Source organism: Ovis canadensis, chromosome 11 (genome assembly GCF_042477335.2).
Source record: "Ovis canadensis isolate MfBH-ARS-UI-01 breed Bighorn chromosome 11, ARS-UI_OviCan_v2, whole genome shotgun sequence".
Classification (NCBI taxonomy): domain Eukaryota; kingdom Metazoa; phylum Chordata; class Mammalia; order Artiodactyla; family Bovidae; genus Ovis; species Ovis canadensis.
Genome location: NC_091255.1, coordinates 44409575 through 44421979, shown reverse-complemented (window position 1 = coordinate 44421979; position 12405 = coordinate 44409575). Strand labels below are relative to the sequence as shown.

General features: G+C 43.8%; 1 protein-coding gene and 1 pseudogene across 12 annotated transcripts in view; one reads left to right on the top strand and one right to left on the bottom strand.

The window, feature by feature from the left end:
• Positions 1-2942: 2942 nt before the first annotated feature.
• Positions 2943-7743, bottom strand: LOC138415466 (large ribosomal subunit protein eL15-like; annotated as a pseudogene).
• Positions 7663-12405, top strand: part of LUC7L3 (LUC7 like 3 pre-mRNA splicing factor) — a 23410-nt gene continuing 18667 nt past the window's right edge. For 7 of the 12 annotated variants that reach the window (XR_011259891.1, XR_011259890.1, XR_011259889.1 and 4 more), the window contains exon 1: positions 7669-8003. Coding sequence is in view for 5 of the 12 variants with exons in the window: in XM_069603669.1 (XP_069459770.1) it covers positions 7905-8003 (99 nt within the window). In the remaining 7 variants the exon portion in view is untranslated. Of the gene's footprint in view, positions 8004-12405 lie in introns of all 12 variants that reach the window. The other 5 variants (XM_069603673.1, XM_069603675.1, XM_069603674.1 and 2 more) reach the window with 3 other exon arrangements.

The window sequence follows — 12405 nt, the reverse complement described above, 5'->3', positions numbered from 1 at the left end:
GGGCTTCCCTGGTGGCTCAGAAATTAAAGTGTCTGCCTCCAATGCGGGAGACCTGGGGTTCGATCCCTGGGTCAGGAAGATCTCCTGGAGAAGGAAATGGCAATCCACTCCAGTATTCTTGCCTGGAGAATCCCATGGACAGAGAAGTCTAGTAGGTTACAGTCCACGGGGTTGCAAAGAGTTGGACACGACTGAGCGACTTCACTTCAGACACTATGGTAAATGCTGTACATGAATTGTCTCAGTTATTAATAGTTCTCACAGCAACCTTTTAAGTTAGGAGCATCATTATTATCTGAAGCATAGAGAGGTAAGTCTTGCCCAGAACTGTACAGTTTAGTGACAGAGTGAGGCTGTAAAGTCAAGAAGTTCAATTCTAGAGCCTGCCTGTGCTTTCTTTCCTGATTTTCATTTGAGTAGAGATGCCTAGTAACAACAATAAGCCCGGTAAACAGTCATGAATATAGGTATCATATTTCAGAAGGAGTTCTGGGCTGGTGATTTGGACTTGGTAGTCATCAGTAAAGGAGCTAACTAAAATCATGGGGACAGAACTGATGGTCCCAAGAAAGCATGTTGGGTGTCAAGAGAAGGCAGCCAAAGACACCCAAAGAACAACCCAATATTTTATTGATGGACAGAAAAGGAGAAATCCTCAAATGAGACTGACGAGGAGCAACCGGAATAGTAGATGAAAAGCAAAGGAGTGAGAGGGTTTGGCAAAGAGAGAGTGATCCACAGGGTTAAATGCTGCGGAAAGGGCAAGAAAGAAAGGACTGGAAAGTGTGGAGAGATTTAACCACAAGGGGATTGCTGGTGACCACGGAGAGACAAGTGGCAGGGATGGCACCCATACGATAATGGGCACTGCATCACCCAAGAAAGCTGTAGGGCTCATCACGTGCATCAGTAAATCTGCATGGCTATTTTCTGCACTCCTCTTCCATGGAATGTATTTTACACCTGTTGTACCAAACAGCAGTTTAGACACTGACATGTAAACTTCCTAAAAAGATAAAGCAAAGACAAAAGCCTTTCTCTTATTAGAAACAAGATATACCATCACTTATAGCTTCCTTGGTGGCTCAGCGGTGAAGAATCCACCTGCAATACAGGAGACCTGGGTTCGAGACCTGGGTCGGGAAGATCCCCTGGAGGAGGGCATGGCAACCCACTCCAGTATTTTTGCTTGGAGAATCCCATGAACAGAGGAGCCTGGCGGGCTGCAGTCCATGGGGTCACAAAGGGTCAGACGTGACTGAAGCCACTGAGCACGCATCGTTCTTCAAACATTATTGTACTTTAACTTTCATAATTTGACAATGCATTCATGAAATAATTTGTAGACACCTAGTTTTTTAAAAGTTTATTTATCTAGGGGTACTCTTTCTGCCCCCTTCTGATGCCTATGTCAGAAGCTTTCTCTATCTCCTTTACACTTTAATAAAACTTTATTACACAAAAGCTCTGAGCAATCAAGCCTCGTCTCTGGCCTGGGATTGAATTCTTCTCCTCCGGGGGCCAAGAATCCTGGCATCGTGTTTCAACAACAACCTTTCATCTTGGGGGCTCGTCCGGGATCCTTCAGAACAAGGTTAAGGAGGTTAATAAAGATTCTCCTCATCAGTGGAAGGCTTCCTGTGGTGGACATCTCCACTTCAAGGAAAGGACTTTCTCCAAGTCTGTGAATACCTTCGACAACAATCACATGTGATGCCTCTTCTTCATCTGACAACATCTACCAACCCTAAAATGGACTGGTGCAACACTTTGTACTTTCACTATGGATATAATGTGACTTTTAATTTTGAATCTGATTGTTTTGTTTTTACTGTTTGCTCCCTGCATCTGTAACTGTGTAACTAAATTTGTTTCTAGCCGCATGAAAGCTTTTAAGTTACAAATAGTTGCTCAAACTCCTGCTACTGCTGCACCTTCCTCCAACTACTATTTGGGGTCCCTGGATCAGATATCCTCAATATGAGGATTAGGAGAATATGTTGCCTCGCCAATTTAGGGACAATGCCCCTTCTCAGCTCAGAAGCAGTTATGGAATGAGAATGACGCCCCTTTTCCCTTGGCAACATAATTCTCCTAAAAGGAAGGGGGGAATGAGAGAGTCATTTCCTAGGCAGGTTGATAAGAAGTCTAGGAGTCCCCAAGGAGAGAGGGGTCTGGAATTCTCAAGGAGGAAGAAAGGACAAACTTTTTCCCTTCTCTACATTCCTTAGGATTATATAACAATAATGTATCCTGCCTGAGGACAGTCTCTGGATTAAACCTTCTGGCTAATTCTGTTATCTTAAAATGTAAATTATGGGAGTAGGTCTGCTGAGGTCTTTACAACCTCCAGACATTCTTTGGATTCATTGGAGAGTATATAACTTCATTGCTAATACTAACAAGCGGGTACTCTTTCTGCCCCCTTCTGATGCCTATGTCAGAAGCTTTCTCTATCTCCTTTACACTTTAATAAAACTTTATTACACAAAAGCTCTGAGCGATCAAGCCTCGTCTCTGGCCCGGGATTGAATTCTTCTCCTCCGGGGGCCAAGAATCCTGGCGTCGTGATTCAACAACAACCTTTCAATACTAAAAAGAATAAAATTATAATGTAATTGTAAAAAAAAAAAAAAAAGTTTATTTATCTAGTCATTTTTCTTTGACTGTGCTGGGTCTTCGTTGCTGTCTGAGGACCTTCTCTAGTTGTGGTGAGTGGGGGCTACTCTCTAGTTGTGGCACACGGGCTTAGTTATCCCACAGCATGTGGAATCTTCTTGGAGCAGGGATCAAACCTGAGTCCCCTGCACTAGCAGGCGGATTCTTAGCCACTGGACCACCAGGGAAGTCCATAGACACAGTTTTCACAGACAAATTAAAAAACACTTTTTAGACATGAATGCCCTGGTTTATCATGTTAAGAATTTCAAACATTACCTATGTTAACAGAAACAGTGGAGTTGGAGTGTACTGTGCCATCTCCAAGCTGCATAACAAGAACCACCAGTGGTACTATGAAACTTGTCACTCTTTCCAAGGCATGGTTCTTTAAACTTGTGGATGTCAGCCCTCGTAAGTCCCTGTGCTTTTGGACTGGTTTGGTGATCCACTGGGTGTTAGGATTTCTTCTGGTAGCTTTATGGAATGAGGATAACCTCAAAGAATCTGTCTGTAGAATCTTCACCAACCCAGTAAGAATCCAGGACTCTCAGAGCCCCACAGTGGCATCCAGCTCACTCCTCCACAATAGAATGAAGGCTTCAAGCAAACTTTAGCCATGATAATCAGTCTTGGTGTAACTGGCACCCTTAGGCATGTGTGGCCAACACAGCTCATAGGAATCTGATACGTGACATAACCTTGCTTGGTCCTGTGTCCCAGCCTGCACACTTTATGAGGCCGGGTAGGGTGGAGGGTCCTGCGGGGTGCAGAGAGCAGGCAGTACTGCCTGCAGCCCACCATGGGGAGAAAGTACATTGCATGGGACTGCTTCTTCCTCCACTGCTCCTGGATATATTTGTAAGTGCCTATTTTGGCTTCCCTTTGAGATAAACTGATGGCTGCCACCAGACGGAAAGGGAGAAACTTTCATTTAAAAGAAAAAGACTGATAATTGCAATATCATGTGACCAACGCCAAAATGTACACGGTAAAATGGCAGCACAAAGAAGATGACCAGCTGTTGTGTGTGACAGGCAGCGAACGAGGCTCCAGGTTGGCTTTACAGAGCTGGTGATGCTTGGCATGTGACCTGAGAAAGACGGGTAGGTGTTTCTGGGGTGAGGAAAGAGCATTCCGTGTCTAGAGCCGTGTAATGTGATGTAGGAGGAAGCAGGGGTGTTCAGGGTGTGAGGGAATGGTAGCAAAAAGTTGGAGAAGCAGGTAAGATCATGGATGACCTTGGTGTTTCAATTTTAGATGGGGACCCATTGAAGGATTTTGGGCAGGGAAGAGATATAACCAAGTTTACATTTAAAAAGATTGAGGCACCAAAGCAAATGGAGGATGGCCTCATGGGACCACACAGAAGGCTAGGAAGCATTAGAAACTGTGGCTTTGTATCTATATTTGTTCCCCAAAGCTGTCACAACAAAGCATCAGAGATTTGGGTGCTTAACAGAAATTTATCCTCTCTCAGTTCTGGAGGCTAAAAGTCCAGGATCAAAGTGTCAGCAAGCTTGATTTCTCCTGAAGCCCCTCTCCTCGGTTTACAGATGGCTACCTTCTCACTATGCCCTCACATGACCTTTCCTCTTTGTGTGTGTCTACCTGGTGTTTCCAAATTTCCTCTTATAAGTATACCAGTCAGATTGTATTGGGGCCTATTTGAACTTTATTACCTCCCTAAAGGCTCTGTGGTCATGTATGGATGTGAGAGTTGGACTGTGAAGAAGGCTGAGCGCTGAAGAATTGATGCTTTTGAACTGCGGTGTTGGAGAAGACTCTTGAGAGTCCCTTGGACTGCAAGGAGATCCAACCAGTCCATTCTGAAGGAGATCAGCCCTGGGATTTCTTTGGAGGGAATGATGCTGAAGCTGAAACTCCAGTACTTCGGCCACCTCATGCGAAGAATTGACTCATTGGAAAAGACTCTGATGCTGGAAGGGATTGGGGGCAGGAGGAGAAGGGGACGACCGAGGATGAGATGGCTGGATGGCATCACTGACTTGATGGACCTGAGTCTGAGTGAACTCCGGGAGTTGGTGATAGACAGGGAGGCCTGGCATGCTGCAATTCATGGGGTCGCAAAGAGTTGGACACGACTGAGCAACTGAACTGAACCAAAAGGCTGTTTCCAAATGCAATCCCATCGTGAGGTCCTTCTGTGGCCTCTGAAAATTTGAACATATGAATTTGCATGTGTTTGTGGTAGGGCACACAATTCAGTCTATTACACTTTGCATTAGCAACATACATGGAAAGGGGTCTGCACACCACAGACTGATAAGGTTGTTTTTCATCTCATCATCAGAAAATAACCAACTCATATAATCTATAAAAGTTATGTATAAACTGGGCATTGTGATTTGTTCATAAGACTACTTTTGGGAATTCCCTGGTGGCTCAGTGGTTAGGACTCTGAGCTTCCATTTCAGGGGACCTGGGTTGTATCCCTGGTTGAGTAACTAAGATCCCACATGCCGCAGGGTATGGCAAAAAAACAAACACAAAGCTTTTCTCTGAATCCATGATGCCCAGTAGTTGATGCTGGTACTGCTTGAACTAGTGAAAAAGGCAAACGAGTGAATCTGTTGTCAGCAGTGGTAATACACACTGAACCGTGGCTGTGGCTGCCCTTGGAGTCTACAGAAAACAAAGCTACACTGTAAGACTTGCCTAGGATGGGACAGGGTGGGAGCTCTTGCCTCTCAGATCCAAAGGACAGTGTTTTCCTTTGATTTCATTTGAAATTATCGCTACATTTCTGTCTTCCATGGATCAGGAGCTCTCTGGCAACCAGGTCTTACACATCTATCTATACTCTTGCCCACTAATGCAGTTTCTGGTACGTGCACATGCGCCATTGAAGTCTGCGCAATGAATGAGGGAATTAGAAGTTCAGTGGTTAGGTTAACACTTTGGGTGCCACAGTGGAGCCCAGATTAAACCCTTCATCAGGAACTTGAGATCCTGAAAGCTGCGTGATGCAGCCAAAAAAAAAAAAGTTCCAGTGAGCAGAGTCTATGACTCTGCACTCAGGTTTCATAAGTCCTGTTTGTAGTTCAAGACGTATGCTTTTTTCCCCCTTTTTGGTGGTCTTGGCAGTGGTGAACCTACCAAAATGCTTCACTGAGAAAAAAGCAGCCATCAGCTGAAAACTCCCTCATCCCACTGGTACATCTACAAACAGATTTCTTTTTTCTTCTGTAGGTTTAGTGGAGAAAAGGTCCCTTTTTCCTAGGAAAGGCCAATATGCCCTGGAGCCTACAGGGCTTCCCTTCTTCTATCACCTTTCCTTCTTAAGAATTTGGAACTTTAGCTATTCTCTTATCTTCTACCTTCTCCAACACTCAATTTAGTTCAGTTGCTCAGTCTTGTCCGACTCTCTGGGACCCCATGGACTGCAGCACGCCAGGTTTCTCTGTCCATCACAAATTCCTGGAGCTTCCTCAAACTCACATCCATCGAGTCGGTGATGCCATCCATCTCATCTCCTTTGTCGCCCCCTTCTCCTCCTGCCTTCAATCTTTACCACCATCAGGGTCTTTTCCAATGACTCAGTTCTTTGCATCAGGTGACCAAAGTATTAGTCTCTAACACTAAACATATTCTAATTTCCCATATTAAAAAAGCCTTCCTTAACTCATACCTCCTTTCACATCTCACCCTGTCTTGCTGTGTCCCTTCTTAAAATGAGTTGTCCATCTGCCATTTTTCCCCCTCATTGTCCCTTCATTCTTTGATCCACTTCAGTCTGACTTCCAGCTACAGATCCAACGAGTTCTGTTTAGTCTTCGCATGCCAGGCCTTTGGCAGACTTCTACGATGCCGGTCACTTCCACCTTCTTCCCTGACTGTACTCTTCAGACTTTCCCCTTACGTCTTTGGCTTTCCTTTCACAGCATCCTATGCTGGTTCCTTCTCTACCCCTTTAAAGCAGCATCTCTCAAATGTTTGGCATCTTCAGGACACTTAGTGAGAATCCTGCCAGGTTCGGGTTTACTTAAAATAATGATGAACATTGCTTCATGTAGTGAAATGGCCTTGTAATATACTACTCTCTCTGCCTTGGATTATTTTCTGTCCACTTTGCTTGTCTGGAGAGCCATCATCTTTTAGGTCTTATTTCCACAGACAGTCCTCTCTGTTACTCTTTGATACAACCCTATTTTCTGATCATAATTTTTGTTGTTGTTTAGCTAATGATTAAACTTAAAATGTGTTGGGCCTGTTCCACGTCTCACGTGTTATTTTCACAGTAACATCTTATGTATGTAGGGAGGTATTACTGTAAATCCTAATTTCACAGATCGAGAAAGGAAGGTAGAGTGGCAGAGCTGGGATTACCAACCTAGACGATCTGTCTTTAGAATCCATACTCTAAATGGTGCTAGAGTACTTAATACTAAAATTTATGTTTATTTATTTATTTATATAGTGACTGTCTCACTCTCAAATCCTCAAGGTCTGTGAGAGCAAACACCCTGTCTGAAAGGTTCGGAGCTTAGCTTCAGGAGTTTACCTGGTACATGGTAAATACTGATATTTGTTCAGTAAATGAATCAGTAATTAAAAAGAAGATTCCGGTCTGGAAGGCATACTCCTCCCTACACTCCTCGCGACCTTGTAGAAACTGCCTTATCTCTTCCTGCATTGTTAATCTGGGGCGTCGGAGTGGGAGGACTACCCCAGGTAGAAGAGGCGACAAGCTCAGTGGCCAGAAGAACGGAGTCGGAATACGGCAAGAGTGCTATCTTCCGTTTCCTCCACTAGAAGACGGCATAGGGAGCACCGCGTGAGATAAGCGATACGCTACCCGCTACCCTTTTCTCCATTTCAGAGTGGTGTTGAAGCTTCGAGGCGTAGGCTCCTACTTCTGTGAAAGAGTGGGCAACGCGGGTCCACGGAGGACAGCAGCGGACTCGGCCACCGTGAGTAGCCTTGGCGCGGCATAGGGCGGCGCCGACGTGCAGAGGCGGAGTCCCGGTCTCGGCACGCTCCGCCCCCGGGCCGGCGGAAGCGGCCCGCTCTCAACTCCCAGGTCTGGGCGTGTCCCCGCCGGCGCACGCGCGCGAACTGCATGCTGGGAAGGCGCTCGCGCGGCGGCCATTTTGTCTTATCGGCTCCTGGTTAGAGGAGGCATTTAGGCCTGCTAGGGCGCCTGAGAGGTTCGCGACTGAGTTGCCGGCGTTTTCTTTGGCAGGTGCCAGGGCTGGTGGGAGCAGCCGCCCGAGGAAAGCACCATGATTTCGGCTGCGCAATTGTTGGATGAGTTAATGGGCAGGGACCGAAACCTCGCCCCGGATGAGAAGCGCAGCAACGTTCGGTGGGACCACGAGAGCGTAAGTCCCGCGGGCCTTGGGCCTGTGCCTGGGCGCCATGGGGGAGGGGAACGGCGCGGGCTGGGGCTCGCCGGGGCCTCGGCAAGGTTTGGGGCCCGGCCGCCCCGGGGTCAAGTGTCTGACCCCGTGGCTGGAGGGAATCGGGAGAATAGTCCAGGAGGGAGGAGTCGGCCTGGATCCTTGGTTAAGGGATGATTTATTGTTGTTTAAGTACGAGGGAAGTAAAAAAAAAAAAAAAACTTGGCAAAATTGAAAAGCAGCTTAATGAGGCAGGGAAACGCGGGAAAGGAAGGAGTATTTTTGTACAGCGAGAGGTTTCGGAGTTTTCACCTCGCTGTGAAATAGGGAAAAGGGCAAATTTGGCCGTTATTTGGCTGAGCGTCATATCGTGGCACTATATTCAGAAATGTTTCAGTTTCGACGCTGATATGGGGCAATAAAACTTTAAAAGAGGTCTTGATAGGGTTCACCGTGATTTACAAATATTGTTTGATAGCACTACGGTCTAGTAAGCCATTCTTGTAGATAATTGTCAAGGCTTTTTCTTCATAGGAAACTCTTTGATCCTCTTAACCCTCTACGGGCAAGTGAGTATAAACCCAATTTCACAGATGAGACTTGAGAGGCTCACCCAAGATCCTGTCAAGTTAAATGGCGAAACTAAACCTCATCTTCGTAGTCTTGTTCACATTCCAGTTCTGTGAACATGGTGTGTAACGTTTATTTTAGGTCTTACCTGAAGAATGGATGGATAATTAACTTCACATGCGATTGTAGTCAAACAACAAGATAAAGACAGTTGCTAGTCAAAACATGAAGGAATTGTTAAATATGCCTTTTTTTTTTGGAAGTTGCTTACTCATTTTAAATTTACGCTTTGGTCACAGTAAGATTTCTCTTTCGCTAGTGTTTGACTAGACCTGTGGGGTGTTCCCGATTAGTAGTGTGAAGTGTTACAGTAGAATTCTTCGTACCGGTGAAATGGTTAGATAATATCACTGACTCAGTGGGCATGAAGTTGAGAAAACTCCGGGAGCTAGTGAAGGACAGAGAGTGCTGCAGTCCATGGGGTCGCGAAGAGTCGGAGTTGACTTTGCGACTGAACATCAACAAATTCACACATTAGAGGTGAAGCTTTTAAAATCTTTTTTCCCCCGACTTTTGGGTTTTTCCTCTCTCCTCAAAATAAAAATAAGGGTAACTTTGTTGCCTGCCTTGACCCTTCTCTTTGTAGGCATTTCTTTGTCGAGATAAAGCAACTTTTTCTTTTGCCATTCAATAAACTTTGCAAAAAGGAAAAGATGAACTTTATGTTTCACTTGATGTGCAAATAGGACATTTATCTATTTTGAATTACAGAGAGAAAATTGCTTTTGATTGCGTGCTCATCAGCTGTAACAGCCTGTTTGCCTTATTGGCTTTGAACAAGGATTGTGGAAAAACGTTTTTCCCTGGTGGTGTTTTATTGCCACATTGCGTTGGATGCGATGGGTTTATAACGTTAGCGATCATGAAGTTCTCAGAAAAGCAACTTAACTTTTATGTCATCTCAGTTATAATAAGTCTGCTTTCCTTTCAGGTGCACCCTCCCTTCAGTTTTGGTGTTTCTCACTGATATATAAACTTTTGTCAAAATAGTTTATGCCTTTAATGACAGATTGCACTTCATTTTGGATTCAGGGATTTGAAAAAGTCAATGCTGGTGTTTCAGATTTCTGTCTGCAAGAAAACGTTGGTACAGACCAGGAATGTAGCATGTGGCTTTTTCTAAATAAGTTAGAATTACTGTAGGGTTTTATAAAGCTGAGGAAACTTGTGGCATCACTTCTGGGTCACTTGGTGTTTGTTGTTGGGTGTTGGCTAAAATTCTGGAGGAATGGCCAACCACAGTGTATACTGTAAGGGCTTTTTTTTTTGGTGGTGGTGGTGAGGGTTTGTCTGCACTGGGTGGCTTGTGGGATCTTAGTCCCAGTGAAAAGTGAAGTCGTGTCCTACTCTTCGCGACCCCATGGACTGTAGCCTGCCAGGCTCCTCTGTCCATGGCGTTTTCCAGGCAAGAATAGTGGAGTGGGTTGCTATTTCCTTCTCCAGGGGATCTTCCCAAGCAAGGGACCAAACCCGGGTCTCCTGCATTGTAGGCAGATGCTTTTACCATCTGAGCCACCAGGGAAGTCCTTAGTCCCTGACGAGGGATCAAACCCAGGCCTTGTCAGTGAAGGTGAAGTCCTAACCATTGGACTGCCAGGGAATTCCCCCAATATTTTTGCGTCCCAGTTCTATCTGGAAATTTTTCTTTGCCACACTTGCACTAGATGGGGAAAGCCATTTCAGCTGGGCGAGGTCCTTTTGTTTAACAATGAAATGGAAACTTTATTGTTAAAAGTAATTCCTAGATATCTGTATTAGCCTGATCTGTGGAATTTGTTTTAAATGCAGAGATGTACTTCGTCAGTGCCCACCCCCCATTCTGATCCTGTAGGTCTACAGAAAGGCCCCTGAAATCTGCATTTTTAAAATGACATCTTTATGCATTCTAAAGCTTGTAAACGACTGCTTCCTGACCTACTTTCTCGGCACTATGTTTTTAAATGTTGAACTATAAACACTTGGAGGAAACTTATTTTTTTTTAAGTAAAGGCTGTACTGTGATGCAGATTATTGACCTTTCACTTATTTGTAAAGATACATGTAAGTAACCACTCAGGGAAAGTGCTTTACTATACAGGTGTTTCCAGCTTTTGTAGATTGTTACCTTTTGATCTGAGAGAAATTGGTTTGCAGCTAAAGCCATCAGCTTTAATACTTTTCCAAGGATTCATTGACACACCTCCCTCCCTCATTGATTAATATTTTACATTTCCTTGTATTTTTTTACTAAGCAATTTGTTTCCTCTGCTTTATTAATCCTAAACAACCATAGTAATGAGGAAAGCATGTGATTTTTAACTGCCTAGGGTGAACACCTTTCAATTATGTCCACATGGGAAGATTTCAGTGTTAGAGAAGGCATTGGTAGCCTTTGGATAATCTGGAGTTGAGATTGTAGGGAATTGTAACTAACATCAGGTCTGGAGCTTTTATTATTAAATTTATACCAAAAACTTTGTAGTTCAAATTGAGGATTTTATTTTGTCGTGAAAGTCACTCAGTCGTGTCTCTTTGTGAGCCCATGGGCTATACATTTCATGGAATTCTGCAAGCCAGAATACTGGAAGTGTGTCGTCTTCTCTAGGGGATCTTCCCAACCAGGGATCGAACCCAGGTCTCCTGCATTGTAGGCGGATTCTTTACCAACTGAGCCACCAGGGGAGCCCAAAAGTAAAATTTTTTTTAAACTATTAACTCTGATTCTAATATATAAAATGAGACCTTGTTCATCATTTATCAAACTCTTGTATGCCCTCTGTTCAGTGAACACTTAATAATTTATGAGGGGAATTGAAATAAACGTTCTTTTCTGAAATCTTCCCAGTGTTAACAGATACCATCACACCGAAAGTTGTTTGGAAAAGAAGAAACAGTTAAGGTTACTATCCACAGTTTTTATTTGTGGCTTTTTTTTTTTTAACTAAAAAAGATATTCAGAATCTGAAAAGGAAACCAGAAGCAACAAAAGCAAAAAATTAGTAATTATAGTGCATGACATCTACAGGTGTTTTGTTAGTTTTAAACCATAGTCATCAAAATGGTGTTTTTCTGTCATAAGTGTAGACATTTCCTGCCTCAGTGTATAGTACATGCTAAGTGTTGGGCTTCTTGGAATTTCTAGCAGTCTCTGTGTAATGTATATAATTACTGTTTGCTTTTTCTCTCCAAAACTTACAAACAGAAGTGAGTAGTGGACTGGACTCTGTATCCATGTGTGTAAGACACATTATCAGCATATAACTAGTATTATTTCCTCTGTATCTCTTACTACTTTCATTATTTTGAAGCAGTTTTATCATTTCAGCCTTAAAGACAGGTCTAAATGTGAGGATGATAACCACAGTATTATCACACTGAAAATATTAAAGTTTATTTCCTCAATCTTTGATTGATTGCTTCTGGAAAACCATATGTGTCTCATTAGACTCCCCCCCCCCCTTTTTTTTGGATGCCCCATGTAGCTTGCAGGATCTTGGTTCCCAGATGAGGGATTGAACCCAGGCCCTCAGGCAGTGAAAGCTCGAAGTCCTAACTGGACAACCAGGGAATTCATTAGACTTGATTTCTTAACAAGGGGAAAAAGTAGCTTAAGTTAGTATACAGTGCTTCATTGTTTATGAAATATGTTTAATTTTCCATTTCTTGTAAGTTAGGAAGTTCCTTTGATTATTTTACAAAAATGTATCACTTAAAAATTTTCTTTATATTTGGTTGCAGTCAGTCTTCGTTGCTGGGCATGGGCTTTCTCCAGTGG